The sequence below is a fragment of the Lissotriton vulgaris genome, unplaced genomic scaffold (assembly GCF_964263255.1).
Source record: "Lissotriton vulgaris unplaced genomic scaffold, aLisVul1.2 SCAFFOLD_959, whole genome shotgun sequence".
NCBI classification, from domain to species: Eukaryota; Metazoa; Chordata; class Amphibia; order Caudata; family Salamandridae; genus Lissotriton; species Lissotriton vulgaris.
Window position 1 is genome coordinate 209,883 of NW_028250762.1, and position 22,587 is coordinate 232,469.

Below are 22,587 nucleotides of genomic sequence, written 5' to 3' on the forward strand. Positions count from 1 at the left end.
TGTGCCACCTGGACCATCTTCGAGGAACACTTGCACAACATTGGGTCCAAAGCTTTGCTTTCAAAGTGGGACATTTTTAAGCAAGATGAGGCAACTGTCATGAACTTAACCAATCTTGCCTTCAATTGGCAGGAGTCACCATTCAAACACTCAATTACAGTTGTATTGCAAGCCTAAATACTCAAATGCCTGAAAACTGGAAAAAGATAATGTTGCCTAAGTGAGGGTAGAAAAGGGCAGAGGCATGACCTAAAAAGGTAAAAGGGACTACGGATTAAAACTACAGCCGGTACATTAAACATTCGAGGTGCCAGTCCGGTGTCCGCACTTATATGCTTTGAGTGGTATTAAGGCAAGTCTCAACATATTAGTTGAGAATAGACTGTAAAGTTTATAGGAAGTGATGAGTACACAGGAAGAGTTACTGTTTAATATAAAACAATTTATGTCAGTGTGCATCTTCGTATTAATGAAACATAGGTTCTCATGGGCTGATTAGCGCCTCGCATGCTTCCGACAGAAACTTTGGGAGATTTTTCGGGGGTAGAGCAATCTTCAAGAGGTCTCAGTCACTCAGATGGTCTGTGGCTGCCTGGATAGGCTTATAGGAGTACAATTTCAGATCCTGTTTAATGTCCCACAAAAGTTTATTTAGTGATCTCTGGTCAGCTATTGCAAGCTTGGAGCACATCGATAAAAAGCTGGCGTATAATGCATCGTTTTCACAAACCAGATTAAACTCCAAAAGGATATGTGCTTGTGCAGAACATGCAGCTAACTTGAATAAGCACCTATAACATTGGCACTGAGCCTAGTTAAGCCAACTTGTGATGCAATTTAAATAAACAAATGCTCAATATGCCAATGTAGGCATCTATTTGCATTCAATAACTTTGCGTATTTGTCCGGTTCGGGCAGAGAGATTTCGAAGTTGGCACTGGAAAGAAAAAGTAAGCGCCATGGCTGATGTTACCAAGGACTTGATATGAGAGGTTTGAAGGCCACGCTCATCAATCCAAACTCCTAGGTACATGATGCTCTTTCAATTTTCTGGGCATTTCTACTAAGCTCCTTTTTTCTTTTTACCGAATATAAAGTGCTTAGTTTTCAATGTGTTGATACTTAGTTTATTTATTTCGCAGTTATCACTGACTGTCTAGCCTGCAAGCAGTACCACAAAACTGAATGGTCAAGTTATATCAAGAATATCACAGAAGTCCTGGGTAGAACTAACTGATTGACTTCCCCACATGTGATTGTTATGGGAGACGCCAATACAGTCAAAGAACTATTTATGTCTTTCTGTAGGACAAAACGAAAAGACAAAGAATACAAAAAAGCAATTACAGGGAACTATTTAGGATTCAAATTTGTGATGGTGAGGAAACCTAAATTGATCCGGAGAAAAACTCGTGGGAAAGATCATTGCTTACCAATTTTTTTTTTAGGTACGATCAGGCTCTTTTTCTCTTGGTCAATAGGATTCAGCATCCATCCTAATTTGTCCCTGATTTGAGGTTTTCACTCAGACTCTGGTGCACTTTTTTTTCTTTTGTAAATAGTATGCATCTCTTTAAAATCATATTCTTTTTATTAACACAAAGCCACACTGTATCTTTTACATACGTTATCTAGTCCTTTGGTGTGTTCTTCAAAAGTTTTTTTTTATTAAATGCCATTTGTTTGCACAATTTGATGATCTTTTAAAACTTGTTATGTGGATGTTTTCAACTTTTATTTTTTAAATAATTAAATGTATTGAATTCTTTTTCTTTTATAAATCTTTTTATTAAACAATCTTGACATGATGATACATAGTCACAGTGAATAGTAGGTAGGGTACAGTACGCCACAAAGGAAACAGTGTTAAGTTACAAAGGCGAGTATGATGTAAGTCACGGGGAGGGAGAATCTTCATTGTCTAGTTCTTGAGGGGGGAAACAGAGATCTCCACGGTGAGCGTTCCAATGGGCCCATATTTTAGACCATTTCCGGAGACAGCCCGGTGCGACTTACACAGTTTTTTCATGCATCGTACTCCAGTCGTGGTCTTCTTCCCAGTCAGTTACAGTAGGTGTATGTGTAGCCCCCCAAAGTTGGGCTATGTTCCTCTTAGCGAGCATGCAAGAGAGAGTGACCCATTGTGTCTTGTATGTGTTGAGATCGGTAGGCTCCCAAATATTGAGGAGGCAGCGGGATGAAAGTGGTTTAATTTCGACACCCAGTGTTCGCTCATGACCGCGTGGATTGCACGCCAATATTCTTGGATCAAGTCACAGTGCCAGAGTATGTGCACAAAATTGCCTGTATATATGCATCCTCGTCTACATGTGTCGTCAGGCAGTCCACTTATGTGTACTAGTTGGGGCCCAGTCATGTACGTCCTGTGGAGGAGTTTCAGTTGCACTAGGCGGAGTTGCGCCGGAATAGCGACCGTCCTGGGGGACGAGACTGCTGTTTGCCAGTCCTTGTCATCCAGTTCGATCCGGTCATTGGTCTATTTCTCTCGGAGTGCCAATAGGGGGTCGCCCATATTATTTATTAGTTCACGGTAGGTAAGGGAGATGGCTCTCTCAGATAGGTGGCCATCTAATAGACTATCTTCTAGGGGGGGAGCTGTTCGGAGGGGTTGTATCGCGTGGCAATGTTGTGGTTAGAAGCGGTACAAAAGGGGGTGGTGATGGACGGAGCATCTGAGTCAATCAAACACTCACACCCAGTCAAAAGATCTGGGTTTAATCCATCACCGTTCTTTAGCCCACTCTGCCACCCCAGTTCAGACATGGCTATATGCAAATCAGTCTGACCCTGTGCCTCATGGGAACAGTCCAGCCCGAACTGCCAAGCCATGTCTTTCATGGACCGGAAACAAGCTTCCGAGGACCGGTTTCTGGCATTCCAGCCGTCTTCAGCCCGGCTTGCTTGAATCCAGTGGCAAAGTGAGCAAGGGACTCACGTCTGAGCTATCCCTGCCACACTTAAGGCGGCCAAAAGCGGTACAAAAGGGGGTGGTGATGGACGGAGCATCTGAATCAATCAAACACTCACACCCAGTCAAAAGATCTGGGTTTAATCCATCACCGTTCTTTAGCCCACTCTGCCACCCCAGTTCAGACATGGCTATATGCAAATCAGTCTGACCCTGTGCCTCATGGGAACAGTCCAGCCCGAACTGCCAAGCCATGTCTTCCATGGACCGGAAACAAGCTTCCGAGGACCGGTTTCTGGCATTCCAGCCGTCTTCAGCCCGGCTTGCTTGAATCCAGTGGCAAAGTGAGCAAGGGACTCACGTCTGAGCTATCCCTGCCACACTTAAGGCGGCCAAAAGCGGTACAAAAGGGGGTGGTGATGGACGGAGCATCTGAATCAATCAAACACTCACACCCAGTCAAAAGATCTGGGTTTAATCCATCACCGTTCTTTAGCCCACTCTGCCACCCCAGTTCAGACATGGCTATATGCAAATCAGTCTGACCCTGTGTCTCATGGGAACAGTCCAGCCCGAACTGCCAAGTCAAGTCTTACCTGGACCGGAAACAAGCTTCCGAGGACCGGTTTCTGGCATTCCAGCAGTCTTCAGCCCGGATTGCTTGAATCCAGTGGCAAAGTGAGCAAGGGACTCACGTCTGAGCATACCCTGCCACACTTATGGCGGCCAAGAGCGGTACAAAAGGGGGTGGTGATGGACGGAGCATCTGAATCAAACACTCACACCCAGTCAAAAGATCTGGGTTTAATCCATCACCGTTCTTTAGCCCACTCTGCCACCCCAGTTCAGACATGGCTATATGCAAATCAGTCTGACCCTGTGCCTCATAGGAGCAGTCCAGCCCGAACTGCCAAGCAAGTCTTCCCTGGACCGGAAACAAGCTTCCGAGAACTGGGGTGGCAGAGTGGGCTAAAGAATGGTGATGGATTAAACCCAGATCTTTTGACTGGGTGTGAGTGTTTGATTATCCTTGTGGGCCCCCGAGTAGAAAGTATGTTGTAACTTGTCCGGGTTGTAGGTTCTCCAGCAGTCAAGTAAACCCATAGCCTCTAAAAAACTGGGAAAGGCATAAGCGGCTTTAGGTAATGTGCGAGGTGGGTGTCTGTCAAGAGAGCCTGATAGGACTGAGTTAAAGTCGCCACCCAAAATCAGGTGTCCCTCTGGCACTGTCAACAATAGTAATTACAAATGAGACACGTTCATGCCCCAGCTAAATGCACAGCTTAGTGCCGTCCTTGCGACATTCAAAACTCAGTTTTACTCCAAATTTTCATTTTCACGTGTGGAATGTATCCTTTTTTTTCAAATTTCTTATATTTACTCTGTGCCCATCCGGACCTCTTGAATAAATACGATCAATGCCTGGCTCATCTCAAGCAGTGTTCATTCCATAAAAACCCAATGCATTTCGGGTGACACAGCGCCCTTCTTCGGGGGTCACTAAAAATAATAAGACATTTGCCAATTAATGTTATGTTATGTTATGTTATTTATACTTTTGTATAGCGCAACGGTTACTCAAAAAGAGTGTCCCGGCGCTTTGGGTAAGGAGAACTAATACACAATAACATAACACATTAAAAGCAACAGAAAGCACACAAGACAGAAGAGGGGACTGCTAACAGGACTATTGAGTAAACAACCAAGTCTTAAGACCTCTCCTAAACTCAAGCAGACTTGAAGCCCCCCTAAGAGGGAGCGGGAGCGAATTCCACATCTGTGGGGCCAGCAGGCTGAAGGAACGGCCACCCAGGCGCGCTCTCTTAACACGAGGAACAGCCGCCAAGAGCAAAGATTCTGATCTCAGAGAACGAGCAGGATGGTAAAAAGCCAGTCTCTTTTGAAGATACCATCCATTGTCAAGTGTACATTAAAAAGAAGAGAAAGAAAAACTTCACACAGGTTATCAACAGATTATAAATTGTTGTGCCCTGCTACCATAGCTACATTGTGATTCATGGTAATCCTATAGTCCTTCTCACAGGCCGTGGTTAACTTAATCTGTGAGTCGTCCTACCCAATAATTTTTGACAATGTTTAAAAAATGTCTTGCAGCATTATGAGTTGGAGGGTTTGTATGTCTTCATAAAAAAGTGTTGATTTATATGTCGCAACACGTAGAGGGGTTGTAGAAGCAAGTGGGAGAAGACTGTTTTGGGTAACGGAGTGATATGAATGTACACTGCTGACGAGTGAGGTCGGAACATTATTGGGTGGGACGACTCACGGATTAAGTTAACCACGGCCTGTGAGAAGGACTATAGGATTACCATGAATCACAATGTAGCAATGGTAGCAGGGCACAACAATTTATAATCTGTTGATAACCTGTGTGAAGTTTTTCTTTCTCTTCTTTTGAATGTACACTTGACAATGGATGATTAATTGGCAAATGTCTTAATATTTTTAGTGACCCCCGAAGAAGGGCGCTGTGTCGCCCGAAATGCATTAGGTTTTATGGAATAAAAATGAAATGAGCCAGGCATTGATCGTATTTATTCAAGAGGTCCGGATGGGCACAGAGTAAATATAAGAAATTTGAAAAAAGGCATACATTCCACACGTGGACTCTAAAATAAGTGATTGAAGAATTATGACAAAAAGGAGGAAACGGATAAGTTTAAAATTGAAAATTTGGAATAAAACTGACAGAGTTGTGAATGTCGCAAGGACGGCACTAAGCTGTGCATTTGGCTGCGGCATGAACGCGTCTCATTTGTAATTACCATGGTCGTAACTGGTGGCATTTGGGCATGCCACATTACCAATCTGCACGCTATAAAAAAATTAAAAAGAGGACGCTGGATGAAACATTTTGAAAATTAGGTGTGCATCCCTCACCTTTCAGAACTGTCAACAATAGGGCACAGAGATCATTAAATGTTGCGGCTTGTAGTCCTGGTGGAGCGTATATGGAGAGGAGAGTAAAGGTAACGCCTTTCCAGGTGCCAATGATTCCCGCATATCTCCCCGATCATCCAGATGTGTGGTTGTAACGGATAGGGGGAATGATTTCCTCTGTAGTAAGCCCACTCCCCTTGAGCCCGAGGTTTAGCTCGCGTGGGCTACCATGTGATAACCATATCTATGAACTGCCTTGCATGTATTACCTATAAGACGGGTTTATTGGAGGAGTACTATTTTGGGTGCAAACCTCTTTATGTAGTGTAGTACGACTGTCCGTTTGATTCTATCCCCCAGCCCGTTAACATTCCAGCTCAGGACTTGGAGTTCCTTGTTACGCTGCGTCCCCATAGATGTGTATAGCGTGTAACAGATTACCTTGTGAGTAAAAGCTGTACCATCGAGATAAAACAGATTACAACAAACAGAAAAAATAACCCTTCCCAACTACCCCCCACCCTGCTTCCCTGCACCCTGGGCTTCGAACTGCCCATATACAAAAATGCAGAGTGCCTGTCACCCAACTATGTGACTAAAAAAATAACGTATGGGGGGGGGGGGGGGGGGGGGGGGATGCCCGACTATCCCACGTGCCCCCTTTACCCATCAACATAAATTTAGGTGCGTACTTATGTGATACTACAATTATAATATCATTGGTCACCAATAGTAGCGGGTGCACAGTTCAAGGTTATAAAAGTCAAAGGGCTGTGGGCGTGGACAATACAAAATATGAAAATGGGCCTGGGATTGCAAAAGACATATTGATCATAGAGTACTTGCGTTTCCGAGCCATAGGACCTCACTCAGCTGATGGCTAAAGGGTGTCCAGCCAGTCAGACGCGACCTTTGGCAGATCGAAGAACATGGTTCGTACATTAACAACGCGCAAACTGGCAGGGAAAAGCATAGCATACTTGAGTCCCTTTTCGCGTAGTCATCTCTTAACATCCAAAAAGGAGCGTTGGCGCATTTGTACTGCCCGGGTGATATCTGGAAAAGAAGGAAAACTCTGAGTTGTCCAGTTGAATTGTTGGTGCAACCCTGGCTGCCTGAAGGATGGTGTCCCTGTCTCTATAATTAAGCAGTCTGGCCAGGATTAGACGAGGTGGGGCACCTGGCCTTGGACGGCCTCCAGGGACCCTATGAGCTCTCTCAATAACAAACAGGGTGGAAAATCCCTTAGGTTGAAGTTTCGTGGTGATCAGGTTTTTTAAGAATAGATTGGCGGCAGGCCCTTCTGCGTTCTCCGGCACGCCAAGAACGCGGAGTTATTGCGTCGCAGGCGCCCTTCATAGTCGTCCAGTTTATCTTCAGCAAAGTGTCGAAACTCCTGAAGCTCTTTAACTTTGGTTTGTAATTGCAAGTTATCTTCCAACAGGCTGGCGGTAGGGAGTTCCAGCTGTTTAACCTTTTCGCGATTTTTTGCAAGGTCCACCCTGATCAATGTTACCTCAGTAGAAACTGTATCAATAGACGTGCGAACCCCAGTAATTGCCGCCATGAGGTCTTTCATTGTGAGCTTTGGAGGTTCCGGCTCTGAGGTGACTGTTTGTTTATCACCAGGTCCCTTCTTGTCAGGGAGGTCGGTCCTCGGGCAGGCATAGCGGTCCATCCTACTCTGCTGAGAAGACCTTGCGCCCTTTGAATTGGACATGGTAGGGGTGAAGGAGATCACGGGTCAGTGGACGCACAGACCAGCAAGTGTGCTTGGGATATGTTATACTGATAGTGAGAAAAGGCAGTGGCTAATCCGTACCTCAGAACGAGCCCCTGATGTGTCGGGAACAGCTGTTAAGGCTCCAGTCGTGGGTTCCCGTGGTGTCCGTCCATACAATGATCTCCCACTGATAGTTTGTGTGGGCTCCCCCTTCCCCAGAGGGTGATGCAGTCAAAAGCGGCCAAGGCAGGCGTTCCGCAGAGTGCACGGGTTGGCCGTTGGTAGTGCAAGAGGTCCGTAATTAGCAGGTATGGAAAAGCTCCTTGGGCGGTGAAACTGGGGGGTTCTCGGGGCACGTATACTTATCGATTGGTGTATGCTGCCGCCTCAGGCTAGTATCATCTTCGGGGAGGTGGGGCGGAATGCAGGGGTTCATGAATGTCAGAGGTTAATGGCCAGACTAACCCAATGTTCAGCCCGGAGCCCCCAGCGTCCTCCTTGGCGCAGCTTTCGTCTCCGCTGCAGTGGCAGTGTGACTCAGAGTCGGTACTCACAGTAGGTCGCTCCAGGACCCTCGCGGTCAAAGGTGATTGCGCCGCTCCACGACGGGTCACAACCTAGTCGGGGACGCAATCCCCACAGCGACACAGTCCGGCAGCAATAATTAGGCCCCGCCCCTACGGGGGACCGAGTAAGGCAGCTGGGATACAAGACGTCCGGCGAATAGATGGGGCCCCGTAGGAGGGGGAGGGGGCACGCCGGCACCCTTCTAACACCAGGCGGCGGGGTCTGTAACTTGAGGCCCTGGCTTTCAGCCCAAGAGGCAGCAGGAGTAAAAGTTGGATAACTCAGGCCCCCGGTGTCCGATTTGATCCGCAGCAACAGCGTCTGGCACCACTCTCTTTGAGGTATGAAATCCGCACCTTCAAAACGGATTAGTGTGACGGATAGGTGAATGGGGATCGGAGGGCTACGGAGGTGTTCTAGCAAGCGGCCATCTTAGTCCGCCGCATAGCCACGCCCGCATGTATTGAATTCTTGATTGTACTTTCAAGGTTGCTATGAAACAACTGAATAAAACTTTTAAAAGAAAAAAGATGTAACAAATGAAAAGAATACAGTTCCACTGTGAAGGCTCTTACACGTCTCACATCTCATTCTATTTGATTACTTCCTTTCCACAGCTTTAATTAGAGGATCCTTCCAGTTCACAACCAATCTGTTTGCTAGTAGCAATAATAGTATTATAAATCGTACCCTTTAATTTGTATTTTAAGAAAATGGCCAATACATAACACCATGGATCCAGAAGTCTTTCTTTCGTATGCACTTCTTAGAAGATCGATAATTCTGCTCCCAAATTAAACCACAGGTAAACTGTGCAATTACGTGCACAAAGTTTGCTTGCCTTTACACTTGTGGATGTTCGGATCTAATTCCACCATTACATTTTCCCAGCGTATGTGGAATAAAGTATAACGGATGTAAATAGAATTTAAATCTGCCATTTCAAGGACCTTGGCATCTGCATATCGATTACACCTTCAGAAATCAAAAAATCATAATTTTTCCTAATAATGCTTTTCTCTCCAATTCAGCTAGCACCCCCCCTCCCCCAATAGCAACCAATTGAGAACAAAGTGTGGAGCAGTAAGAAAGCTAAGAAAACGTAGGCCACATTTTACAGATAGGTTTTGCCGAAGATGAAGGTGTAATGGATTTACTTAATTCCAACTCCTGTTCCAGAGATGTTAATCTTATACATAAGCATCGTACAGCCAAAAAGATCTCACAGATTAGGGCATGCTTCTGTATTGAATCAGGTTTTTAAAAAGCCTATAACCACTTATTAGTCAATCTTTGTAGAAAAACTAAGCCTTCCCTTACCATGACTGGAATCTCTCCAATCAAACATTTTCAGTTAGTTAACACTTGTTCCTACCCTGATGTGTGCATTAGATTACGGTGGTGTTCTTGAACATGTTCAATTTCACTACCTCACCCTGTGATGCAAATGTGCAGCTCTACTTCGCAGCTGGAATTACATCAGCTTTCTCGTGCTGAACCTGCAGTGTGTTTGAGCTCTCCACCGCCCAATTCACTGTCCATCCACTGAAGTCTTAAACATCTCCACTCCTTTCACTAGTCAGCCCTGATCTACCTGTAGAACAAGTTACTTACCTTCAGTAGCGATATATCTGTAAGAAACAGTAGTTAGTATTAGATTCCTTACCTTAGAATATCCCCAGGCGTCAGACTGGATCCGGAAATTTTTGCGTAGCAGTACCCTTGCGTGTCGGTAGGCGTCGTCTGCGGCTCCGCGTCCGTCGTCGTGATGACGTCCTCGGAGTACTTAGACGCCGCCTCCGCGTGCTCACGTCAGTTCTTAGACACAGCTTTTTCGCGCCAAAAACGCAGAGCCATGTCAAAAACCAACACTGGTGCCATTGAAACTAGGGCCCTGAAAGGGGATTACCTTAACCCTAGATATCGGTTCGCAGAACGGGGAGGATGGGTGGGGTGATAAGGAATCTAATACTAACTACTGTTTCTTACAGATATATCGTTACCGAAGGTAAGTAACTTGTTCATCTGAAAGAAACAGGTTAGTATTCAATTCCTTACCTTAGAATAGATACCCCAGCAATACCATCCCCGGTGGTCGGTCTGCGAACCAATAATCACACCAGAAAGTCCTGGAGGACGGAACGGCCAAAGAAGCCATCCCTCCGGACTTGACTGTCCAGGCAGTAGTGTCTAGCGAACGTGTGCAGCGAGGCCCACGTAGCTGCCTGACAAATGTCCTGCAAGGGGAATCCCCGACCCAGGGAAGTAGTAGCCGCCGTGGCCAGAGTGGAATGGGCCCTCAGCCCAACAGGAGGTTCCTTCTTAGTCGAGGAGTAGCATGCCTTGATACACAACACGACCAACCGAGAGATGGTTCGCTTGTGTACCGTCCGTCCCTTCTTATCGACCACGTAACCAACAAAGAGTTGGTCATTCACCCGGAACTGGCGAGTGCGGTCAAGACAAAACAAGAGCACACGTTTTGGGTCCAGACGGTGGAGCCGCTCTTCCTCTTTTGAGGGATGCGGAGGCGGAAAGAAGGTGGGCAAGGTGATAGACTGCCCGATGTGGAAGGCAGTGACAACCTTGGGCAGGAAAGAGGGCCTAGTCCGCAACACAACCTTGTCCGGATGGACAGAAAGGAAAGGAGGTTTAGAGGAAAGAGCCTAAAGCTCACTCACTCGCCTGGCAGAAGTGATGGCAACCAGGAAAGCAGTCTTCAAAGTAAGAAGGCGGATAGGACAGTTGTGAAGTGGCTCAAAGGGAGCGCCCATCAGATAACTAAGAACCAGGTTCAAGTACCACTGAGGATTCACGAAGGGAACAGGTGGAAACGTGTGTGTGTGATGCCTTTCAGAAAACGAGTTACAATAGGGGACTTGAACAAAGATGGCTGATCAGGCAGCCTGAGAAAGGCTGAAAGGGCAGAAAGGTAGCCCTTGATAGTGCACAGAGCAGAGCCCTGCTGGGCAAGAGAAAGAAGGAAGAGAAGAACTTCAGAAAGAGGGGCAGAGAGAGGATCCACAGCCTTTGCTGTGCACCATGCCACAAATCTGTTCCACCTGCAGGCGTATACCGACTTTGTGGAGGTACGCCTGGCTGTCAGAATGATATTACAGACTTCAGCAGGCAAGTCAAATGGCCTCAACTGTCGCCGCTCAATCTCCAAGCATGGAGGTGGAGACTGGACAGGTTCGGGTGGAGGATCGTCCCCTGTTGCTGCGACATAAGGTCCTCCTGAAGAGGCAGACGAACCGGGAGATCGATTGACGTACTGAGTAGCTCGGGATACCAGTACCTTCTTGCCCAGTCCGGAGCCACAAGGATGACTTGGGCCCGGTCGAGTTTGATCTTCTTCAGCACTCTGGGCAGAAGTGGTATAGGCGGAAAGGCGTACAACAGACCGCAACTCCACTCGCGACGAAAAGCGTCTCCGAGCGAGTGCGCCTTGGAAATTCCAACGCGCAGAACTGATGACATTGCGCGTTCTCTTCTGTGGCGAATATATCTAACCACTGCAGAAAGAGACCTTGCGCCACGTCTGAGTTCAGACGACATTCGTGATCCATCATGCACCGGCGGCTGAGTTCGTCCGCCCTGGCATTCAGAGAACCTGCCAGGTGTTGAACCACCAGGGTTACGCCCTGATGCCAATGGGCGTGATGCACCAGAAGGATGTAGGAAGCCATCAGCCCCAGAAGCCGCAGCGTCAACCTGACCGATACTCGGGATAAAGGCTGAAAGATCGGAATCAGAGCCTGAATATCCCAAACCCGCTGCTCGGGGGGATAAACCCGAAACTGTGCCGAGTCGAGAACCGCTCCGATGAAGAGGAGCTTCTGAGAGGGACACAGGTTTGACTTCGGCACGTTGATGGAGAACCCCAGCAGGTGCAGGAGATCCGCCGTCGTCTGGAGGTGGCTGACAACTGTCTGGGGCGAGCCCGCCTTCAACAACCAGTTGTCGAGGTGGGGGAAGACTGAAACCCCTAACCTGCGCAGATGAGCTGCGACCACCGCCATCACTTTCGTGAACACCCGTGGGGCGCAGGTAAGGTCGAAGGGGAGCACGGTAAACTGAAAGTGCCCGTGGCCTACCGTGAACAGCAGGTAGCGCCGGTGGGCCGGGGATGTGGAAATAAGCGTCCTGTAAGTCCAACGCTACCATCCAGTCTCCTGGGTCCAGGGCAGCTAAGACCTGAGCCAGTGTCAGCATTTTGAACTTCTCCTTCCGGAGGAAGCCGTTGACGTTCCGTTGATCCAAGATAGGGCGTAGGCCCCCTTTGCCCTTCTTGGGTACCAGAAAGTAGTGGGAGTAGCAACCACACCCTACTTCTGGCCCAGGAACGCACTCAATGGCCCCCTTGGCCAAGAGGGCCGTAACTTCCTCCTGCAGAAGCCGCAAATGATCCCCAGATACGCGGTGGCATGGCTGGAGGGGTCGTCTCGAAGGGGAAGGAGTAGCCCCTTCGGACGATTTGCAGCACCCACCTGTCCGATGTGACAGTGCGCCAGTGGGAGTGATGATGGCGAACCCTGCCCCCCACTGGTGTCACATGGGCCCAAAAATACGGACTAGGAAGGTTTTGAGGCGGATGCTACGGGGGAAGGTGTGGACTGGTCTCGCCGTTGTCCCAGACCGCCTCCACAGCGGTTTCCACGGCCGCCACAGCGTTGGATGTTAGTCTGCGGTGCGTGGCTGGCAGCACGTGTGGGGGCGCCCCTTCCTTGGCCACGAAAGGAGCGAAAGACACCCGGTTGCTGGCGCGGGCCGAGAGGCCCAAGGACTTGGCCGTAACCCTGGAGTCCTTAAAGCGCTCGGTCTGCCTTGTCGCCAAAGAGGCGACGGCCATCAAACGGCATGACCATGAGGGTATTCTGGACATCCGCTGAAAAGTTGGAGGACCTCAACCAGGCGTGTTGACGAATCGCCACTGTCGTTGCCATCGCTTTGCCCAGTGAGTCCGTGGTATCCAGCCCACATCGGATGGAGAAACGTGCCGCATCTCGCCCCTCCGCAAGGGCTTGGGCGAGTTTAGCCTTGACCTCCGCCGGGCATTGTGGCAGCACGTCCGCGACCGTGTCCCACAGGGAGTGGGTGTAACGGCCCAAGAGGCATGCGATGTTGGAAGACCGCAGTCCCAAACTAAGGGAGGAGAATATCCTCTTTCCATAATTCTCATACCTCTTGGATTCCCGATCAGGCGGAGCCGACGGGAATGCAGTCTGGGAGTTAGAGGCCTGGATGACCAGGCTCTCGGGGGTGGGGTGGGTGGACAGGAAACAAGGGTCGCCCGTGGCCGGGCGGTGGCGTCTGGCCACGTTCCTATCTACAGGCTTGGCTGTACCAAGTGCCCAAAAGAACGTCAGTCAAGGCCTCATTAAACGGCAGCAGAGGCTCAGCCGAGCTTGACTGCGGTTTAAGGACCTCAGTGAGGAGGTTTGTCCTCACGGCTGCGACAGGGAGCTCAAGGCCTTGGCTGCCCGCGTCAACACCACACTGAAGGTTGCCCCCTACTCCGAAGCCACGTTAGGAGGTGAGACAAAACCAGTGTCTGGCGAAGTGTCCAGACCACTGGCATCCCCAAGTCCACCTGTCCAGTCCTCCTGGGACTGACACTCACGTGTCAGAGCGTCCTCAGACCCCTCCCAATACTCCTCATCACCCATCTCCTGATAATCCGGTTCATTGAAGTAAAACTCCCCAAGAGGCGTCGAGAGAGGTACCGGCGCCGGAGGGGACACCTGTGGGACCGGCGCCGGTGAGGTCGTCAGGTCGACCGGCGACGATCCGGATCCAGAAGCGGATCTAGTGGGGCCCTGCGGCGCCGGGCCCGAAGGCGCCGAAGCACCCGCCGGCGTCGGGGCCGAAGCAACCGACCCGCTAGGGGCCCCAGACAGGTCCGCTGGGCCTGAAGGTGCAGCGGAGCCCGCCGGAGGAGTGAGGGACCTCATGGCCATGAGGAAGCGCTCGATCTCCTCCAGTGTCGCTTGCTGCCCAGGGACCGGAGAGTATGGGGCAGGTCGCGACGCCCACGAGTCCGACGGAGCCGCGTGGGCGGTGTCACCCGAACCCTCGGCCGTATCGCGCGAGCGTCGGGGGGGGGATGCGGGAGAGTCGGAAGAGCGATGACGTCTCTTCGACTTCTTGTGCTTACCCGACTACTTCGATCCTGAGGAGTGATGTCGACTCCCGGAGCTGTGATGGCTCCGCCACCGCGATCAGTCCCTCGACCTCCGTCCGGACTGGAACCTCTCACGGCGCGGGTCCGACTGCCGGAGCTCGAGCCGCTTGCAGGACCGCTCCAGCCTAGCTTTCGAGGTTAAGGCCCGACAGTCGGAGCAGGTCTTGTCGTCATGATCGACACCGAGACAGTGGAGGCACCGTCGGTGAGGGTCGTGACAGACATCAGCCGGTCGCAGTCCTCACAAGGTTTAAAACCTGGCATCCCTACCGGCACCAATCGGAGTCGAAGAATGATCAAAAAGATCTCAAAAAAGTTTAGTCAAAAAGTGACTAAGGTACCACTTTTTCCAGATCTGCGCTGCTGGCGAGGAAAAAAGAAGAACTGACGTCAGTCAGCACGCGGTGCGGCGTCTAAGTACTCAAACGACGTCATCACGGCGCAGACGACACCTACCGATGCGCAAGGGTACTGCTATGCAAAAATTTCCGGATCCAGTCGGACGCCTGGGGATATTCCAAGGTAAGGAATCTAATACTAACCTGTTTCTTTCAGATACCTGGCCATATTCTTAAACCATATTTTTTATGGGCAACAAAAGAACATTATCAAACGTTGTACAGGAAAGCAGCAGATTTTGGTGGGTACATATATAGACTGTCCAGGAATTGGACATATTAGGACTGAACATTAAAAACAATTATTAAACATGCATAACTATAGTTTGAGGTATATGAGTGCATCTTTATCCATCTTCAATATTGATACATGAAGAATACTTCAAGTTCTCGGATTATGATTTTCATCATTTTTTCCAAGATGTTACAATATTCAGTATATGATTTTTGACAGCAGACATGTTTCGCCCTTACATAGTCATCAGGACTTCAAGGCTTTTACAATTTGTACTGGCGGTTCTTAATATTTCATTTAGCTCAGGAAATCAGAGGTAAAAATGTAGTTGTTGTCTTTTGCACGGCTTCCTTCTCTGCAACATCCCAGTTAGTAAATGGCCTACATATCTATAGTATAAGGGTTGTAGTATCAGGAGTTTAGTAGAGTAGGGATAGTTGTGTTTAGTTATTGGTATATCATTGCCACATGCTGCTTTGCAGCAATTTCATAGAGCTAAGTAATAGATTTTGCTTAAGACTCATTTTAGACCAGACAAGTAGAAAGCTTAAATACATTTCCTGGATGTAATATTGAAGATACCTGGGAGAGTCCCGTTAGGCAAACGGGGATCTGCCCCCAGAAAGAGAGGCTATATCAGTTCAGTGACTGGTGTGCTAAAGCCTTTTTATAACACAATTACACTGGGTAATATAGTTAATCTTTTAAGGATAGTCTAGTCTGTACTAAAGGAGAGTCCAGAACTTTGAGTGTTCTTCCTCCATATTTAATTTCTAAGGTTCATCTTGGCAGAGGCTGGCAGTATTCTTGGACCTTGGATTTCTCAAAGGTCAGCGGGATGAGTCTGATTTTACAGGTAGAAAAGCCCCCGGCTGTTGTTGTCCTAGTCCGGCTTGCACAAAATCCAGTGGGAGAACAGCTGCCCCAGAACTGGTTTGAGGAGTGGGCAGATCATTATCCTGGCTGACATCCTATCTACTGCAGCATACCATATCAAGGGCCTGAATAAATAAGATCACATCACCCCAAACAACTCCCCCCGCCTGGTAAGTTGATGAACTACCGCACCCCTGCAGCAATTTAGAAGACTGCTGAAGGCATACCTTATTAAATAACGCTACATCATGATGCAGCAACACTGCACTTTTGCTCTTAGAAACCTAATAACCACACAATCACACAGTGACTAGATCTTTGCTTTTACTCTGTTCAACACTGTGCTGCATTTAAGTGACATTTGCAATATACAAATACCAGATCCATACGTAAATCCAGACCTACATATATACAAAAGTATTAACTAAGTACCCATTAATATCTACTGGTGGCATCTGAAAGCTCTGTAGGGGTGCATTAATCTAGATGTACACTCAAACTGAAGAACGCAGACTAGGGGTTATCTTCCTCCCTATTACAACCGTGGTAGAGGGAGTTAGTTCCCCATCTCCCTAACTATTTTTCTACCTTCAAGATCATAGATTTTCTCTGTGTTGCCATGTTGATCTGCAAATACAGAAACCTGTTGTAGGTCAGCTACTCTTCAACACTTGCCTAAGTCATCTGCCTAAGAGACAGACTACACGGAGGAGCTTTTGTAAATGGGTGTTAAGCATTCTGTACATGGTAATAAATATCTCATGGTTCTGCCTTATCAGTAAATTGGGTCAGAAGAAATTTTTCAAAGAATGACTCCTAGTAGTACCTTGCTGTGCATCTTTGAGAAGCTCCAAATGGCATAACCCTTTGGGTGGGATTGATCTTTCAATTTGGTTAATTTAACTACATGCCAAGCATTTTCTTACCATTACCTCTAATAGTTAATAGTATGTGATTTCAAGGTATCCTCTTTTCACAACACCCTCGGCACCTTTTCAGCTCTAATGCAGAATGGTGAAAGTTACGAGTCTCTCTCTCCTACTTGTTTCTGTCCTTATAACAATTTTCTTTATTTTCTATTTTATGATAGCCTGCACCACCCACAAAAAAGTCCTATAATTAGTGCCTGGACCACACTTTTCATGGGAGGAGACTGGTTCCTCGCTTTCCTCCAATGAAGCACACAGAAATCTTTGGAATTCCATCTTTCTATTTTTCCTGCTCACAAGCTGTCCTTATGTGCAGGGAGTGTATTACTGCATCCGGTATCTGATCCAGTGTTATGCTGCTAGGGAGAGATAACATATGGCAGAAAGGGGATTTTTTCATTATTTCTCACTTGATATCACAGGAGTTTTCTTGGGTATTTAAAAAAATGGTCTAGTTAGTATTCCAGGCATCCAGGTAAAATGCTGTAAACAAAAAGGACGAATTTGTAAAGGCCAGGGTTCTGCTGTACTTATTTCTATTTTGTAATTTGATCAGCAAAGCTGTGGTTGCCTCTCCCAATCTACACCATATCAATTTACCAAACCGGTCTCACCATCCCCAAACCTTAAATACAAGGTTTCTAGAAGATATTGATCATCAGAGGGCCATCAACTATCTCTCTCACAGAACTACTGAGGGCTGGGCCAAGAGTGCAGCAGCCCATGGAGCTTAATGACAGTGCCACAATCATGTCTGACACTCCCCAACCAGTTCTAGAGTGCCCAGTGCCAAACTGCATGGTCATTCAGTCTGGCAATATACATGACATGGTTGCCATCTCTTGCAGTACCCAGGTAGCACACCGACTCTGTTCCAGCCCATGGCCATTGATCTGCTGCATTGTGCAGCCCCACAAGGTACTAAGCAAGCTCCGAACTTGGAGGGAAAGGAAAGTGAGCTCATGGACATATGGATGGTGTCCACACTTCAGCTTCCAAAGTAAAATTGGTATCAAACACTACAAGGCAGTATTAGCAACTAGAAATGTTTCCATACAGAAAGCTATGGCAAGTTTTAATAAGGATTTTGCTGCATAGATATTTTCCTGCAACTTGGTTGACCAGGCCTCAGATTCCACAGGTCGTATTCAAATATGGATCCAATTATATTCTTCCACAAATAAATCAGCTGCAACTATTACTGATTCAACAACATACCTAAAGTATTAGCTTGCTTGGGTCCATGCAAAACAAACAAATGCCATAAGATGCAGTATATGCGGATAGCAAACCTTCTTTACCTTCCTTGATCGCACATTATAGCAGATCTCAAACTGTATTACTTTTGAAAAGAAGATATATGCAGATAAAACAAACATAAAAACTCGTGATTTTAGTTGGAATCCTTTTAATACTTTTCAAAACCCAGGGTGAAAAACATAAAAAATCTGATAGTGGAAAAATCCTACCTTCTTCGTCATAGTTAGACATGTCGTCTGCTATCATCGTACTGAAGTCTAAAAGAAGATTCCACGTATCTTTGGGTATGGATCTTTTATGATGTTCCTAAAAAAAATATTTTTGGGCAAAAAAAATAAACAGGAAGACAATTAACTCGTAAGTCCCAATTACAATCTGACCAACAATGAACAGCACAGCACAACAAATTTAAACAGGTTTACAAAGATCAGATTTTTGGCAGAGATTCAATAGGTAACAACTACAATTATACAAAACAAATATTAGCTACTACATCTCAGTGGTTTATATCGCCAGAACCCTGCTCCCTACACTATACTAATACATTTTGTAATATTATAACTCATACTGACTAAATAATACATCTTTGATAATAATACTGGATTCGGCCGGTGGCGTGAAGGGGGTTACAAATTAAATCACTGCTGCTAGACCCAAGACTAGTTTGTGTTTTTAACAGTTATAACAATATTAAGAATACCTCATTAATACAATACAAATTGATGAAAATGGATTAGCTTTGATTTTTAGGAGTGATATTTCATAGGGAGTCTTTTTTACAATTAACAAGCAATAATTTCCAGCACAGGTTATTTATATCCAAGCTGATGACACGGACAATCAGACTGTTATCCCACATGGTTTAATCTTCTGTCCCTTGACTAGCTGCCCCAAATTGCCCCACCCCTGGCATACGCTTGCACTCCCTAACCCAAGCTGCTATGACACACCTTGGAGGCACTTGTTTCCCTTACAAACTTTATCCACCTGTAGCCACTGTCTGCTTCGGACCCTCATCCACAAACAAATAAGGAACTGTGAGCTTTGCTTTTTTTAATAGGAATAGAAGGTATTGTTTGTGCTCCATACTTTTCACTCATGAATTGCACCTTTCTTTCTTGTGAGACAATAATGAAAGCGAAGTAGAGCCCACTATAGGCCTTTGTCTGCTGCACTGGTTCCCCCATACATCTAAGAATAAGATCCTAAGTAAGTTTTTGGACTTGGGCCTACTCTTGGCTAAAAGGGACATTACAGCACATTGGAAATCTAAAAGGGGCCCAAGTGTTCAGAGATGGAAGGCTGACCTCCTTAAAGGGGCGGAATGTGAAGGCACCGTTACAGTACAGCTGGCTAACCGAGCAACTAGCGAGAAAGTTTTGGAGGCAGCAAGGGCTTGGGAAGCCTTAGTAGTCTTGCTGAAAGTCCCGGATGCTGATCTGGATGCAGACCCAACGGTTGGAGATCCAGCTGTTTTGCCCTGATTGCCGCGTAACTCTCAGAACAATCGAGACTGACTGATCGCTGGAGACCGTATGGAGGATGTGAGTTTCTTAAGTGTGTTAGCGCATACTAGATCAAAGGTGAATGGCAACGCTATTAATTTTCTAAACAAAGTTCCAATTATACCGAATTCCGATTTTTACTTATAGCTGCAATATGTTTTGTTGCAGCTACCGTACTCCTTCGTAAACTTGACAATTGGCGGGGCAACTTTGTTCGAGCCTGGCCGCTTCTACTTTCGTTGAAAAATTGTGCTTAATACCAGTACCCGCCGGGCGAAGGTGAGAGCTTGATATGGGATTAAACCGGGGAGACGAATAGCATTCAGCTAGACCATATGGATAATGGGGGTGTTTAAATACTCAATCATCGAGCATCGCGTATAGCGTATGTTTTTTATGTTACAGCCACTGGACTTTAACAAACAAAAGACGAAGTCAAGTGGGCGCCGCGCTAGCTGCGAAGCTTACCAATCCCCACTTGGGGGATTACACAAGTATAACCACCGCGTAAGTGATTTTCACGTATCACTAAATAACTTGTAAATACGTACATATCACCACTAACTAAGTGAACTTTCTAGTATCCTCGAAAAATAGAACTAAGAAGCGAGGACCGATATATATATATATATATAAGTGTGTGTGTAAGTGTTATATGACAATATATGAAAGCAGGCCAACCAGCTTAGAAGTATATGATAAACCATTTTAGGACTGGTCCCGACTACCACATTTGGGTTTTATTGATAATATTGAAGATGAACATATTTAGTAGACAGACAAATATTAATGGGACAGATGCTTTATATATCTTCCCATATAGGCTACGTGCATACTAGCTTGAAAGAAGGGACTTTTTAAATGACTGAAATAATTATGGTTTTTGGCCAATTTTTTTCCTCTTACCTTCCTCCTCTTTTTCAATACAAACCACTTAAACAATAGTACGGAGGATGAAAGTATATTGTGGAAAACTAATACACATATGGGTATGTTTTCCAGTGCTGGTCTATCATAGGACGTCAAAATAGGGATCTAGACAATTGTTATCCACATCCCACATGGTGAAAGATCGTAGCCCTTAATCAAGGACGATTTTACATGGAAGGTAATTTTAGCTACTAATCTATATTTGTTCTTGGTAGTACACTACACAGGTTGATGGTTTCTTTCTGATCTTTCTTTTCAACCTTTATAACCTTTGTCTCAATTAGGCACGATAACGGTGAATGCGCATACTTGAGCATGTACTATGACTACTGTTCCTTCACACAGAGGTGTCCTGAGAGTTTTTATATACTCTCTACTGTGCTCCATTCCTATCTTCTGTAATTATGTTTTATTCTATGCCAATGGGATAGAAATAGTCGCACGAACAGCTTAAATGGAGTTTAAATACTTTGTTGTAAATCTTTCCAATAGAGTGAAAATATTGAATTCCTATTGTATCATCTTGTTAACAGCCTTGAAAAAGTCGCTAACGGCGACAAAACACATGTCGGCTGTACCATTGCTGTAAAAAAACCGGACAACAGTGGTTAAGATCATTTGCTGGATACAGTGCTCCTATGTTCTATGTATTAAATAATCTTTCCTGACTGGAGAAAATCAGTTGTATACTTGTTTGTGCTGTGCTCTGTCTTTGCTTTATATTGCCCTGTTTAATGTATTTTCAATAATTGGCTGTCTGTACCTATTGTATCCCTGACTACGTCTGTCTCGGACGCTGCAGAACTCTGTGATATTTGTTGCAGTATACCTGTATTGTGCTCCTTTGTACTATACCTTGTTGTTGCCATACCTTTTGCTATGTGTGATATACCGGGGAGGGGGAGGGAAAGGTTTGTTTTGTATTCTTAAGTGTGCTGCACAGGTGTGTCTAACATGTTTTTGATTGATAACTGACCGTTACTAATATGTCAGCTTATCAACAATCTTGTTGACAGTTGGTAATATTATATTGAAGAACGGTATACAATATCTGCTGATTATGGCTATATCATTTGTACCAGGGTGCGACCAGGGTGTGTTGTCGTAGGAAGAGTACCTGTTTGTCTTCGTATTCTGATCAGGATTGAATACTTCTGTTTTGGAAATAATAAAACATTTTTTTTTTAAAGGAATAAATGAATTTCACCTTTCTTTCCTCCCCAAGTCAGATTTTTGTTTTGATATTCCCAAATGGAACTAACACAATTCACAGAGTACTTGTACAAATCACCCTAAAGGGACTTTCCATTCCTAAGTGTACATTAGGGGCCAGCTCACAGAACCTCATTCGGCTTTACTTCCTCACCCACAATAAAAATCAGAAAACCGGAACTGCTTTGAGGTGAGTTGGGCGTATGTGTGGTATTCCAAACACAAACCTATCTACAAAGCAATGATGTGCTGTTCAAAATGGCAAAAGTAATGGAAATGTATCAGGGAAGCACAGAGAGTGAGAAGGGTAGAGGAGGGTCAAAGATCAACATCCAACAGTGAGATGGTTTTTGAAGAGAAGTATGTGAGCTCCTTGGAGATGTAGACAAGGGGAATAGTAGCAAGCCCAAGAGTAGAGTAGTGGTTAGTCTGCTATCCTTCTATACAGGATGTGAGACTGCAAGTTTAGACTAACTGGTGGAGGTCTGGTGTCACAAATGACAGTCTGCATGATCACAGAGTGAGCCAACAGTTTTAACGTTGCAGGCGTGAGAGGATAATACACATGAGCCTGCAAGTGTAGAGCAATGGAATAGATAATTCTACCTTTAGAGGTATGTTCCTTTATAGCAACATAATTAGTAGAAGCTGCTCTGTAGGCAACTGCTTGAGTTTGCACGACTAGAGAGGTCGTCTTGGCCACTGGTATGAGTGACATAGAATAATAACAATCACAGAAAACCGAGAGCAGTGCACAATATTCTTATAGCGACTAACTTGCCATAACTGTTCACAACCTTGCTAGCTGAGATACCTTCATCAGACCTTGGTATTTGCATAGATAATTCACACTATTAAAAGGATGAGGTGATCAACAAAGGGCTAAAAAAAAAGCCAGTGCACCTCACTGATCATTTGGAACGAATGACATCCGTTTG

The 22,587-nt window shown here is 46.1% G+C and overlaps 1 protein-coding gene across 1 annotated transcript in view; it reads right to left on the reverse strand.

Moving 5' to 3' along the window:
- Nucleotides 1-22,587, reverse strand: part of DCUN1D1 (defective in cullin neddylation 1 domain containing 1) — a 126,610-nt gene that overhangs the window by 8,586 nt on the left and 95,437 nt on the right. The window contains exon 6 of the mRNA XM_086950651.1: nt 18,212-18,308. Within this exon, the coding sequence (XP_086806777.1) occupies nt 18,212-18,308 (97 nt within the window). The remainder of the gene's footprint in view (nt 1-18,211; nt 18,309-22,587) is intronic.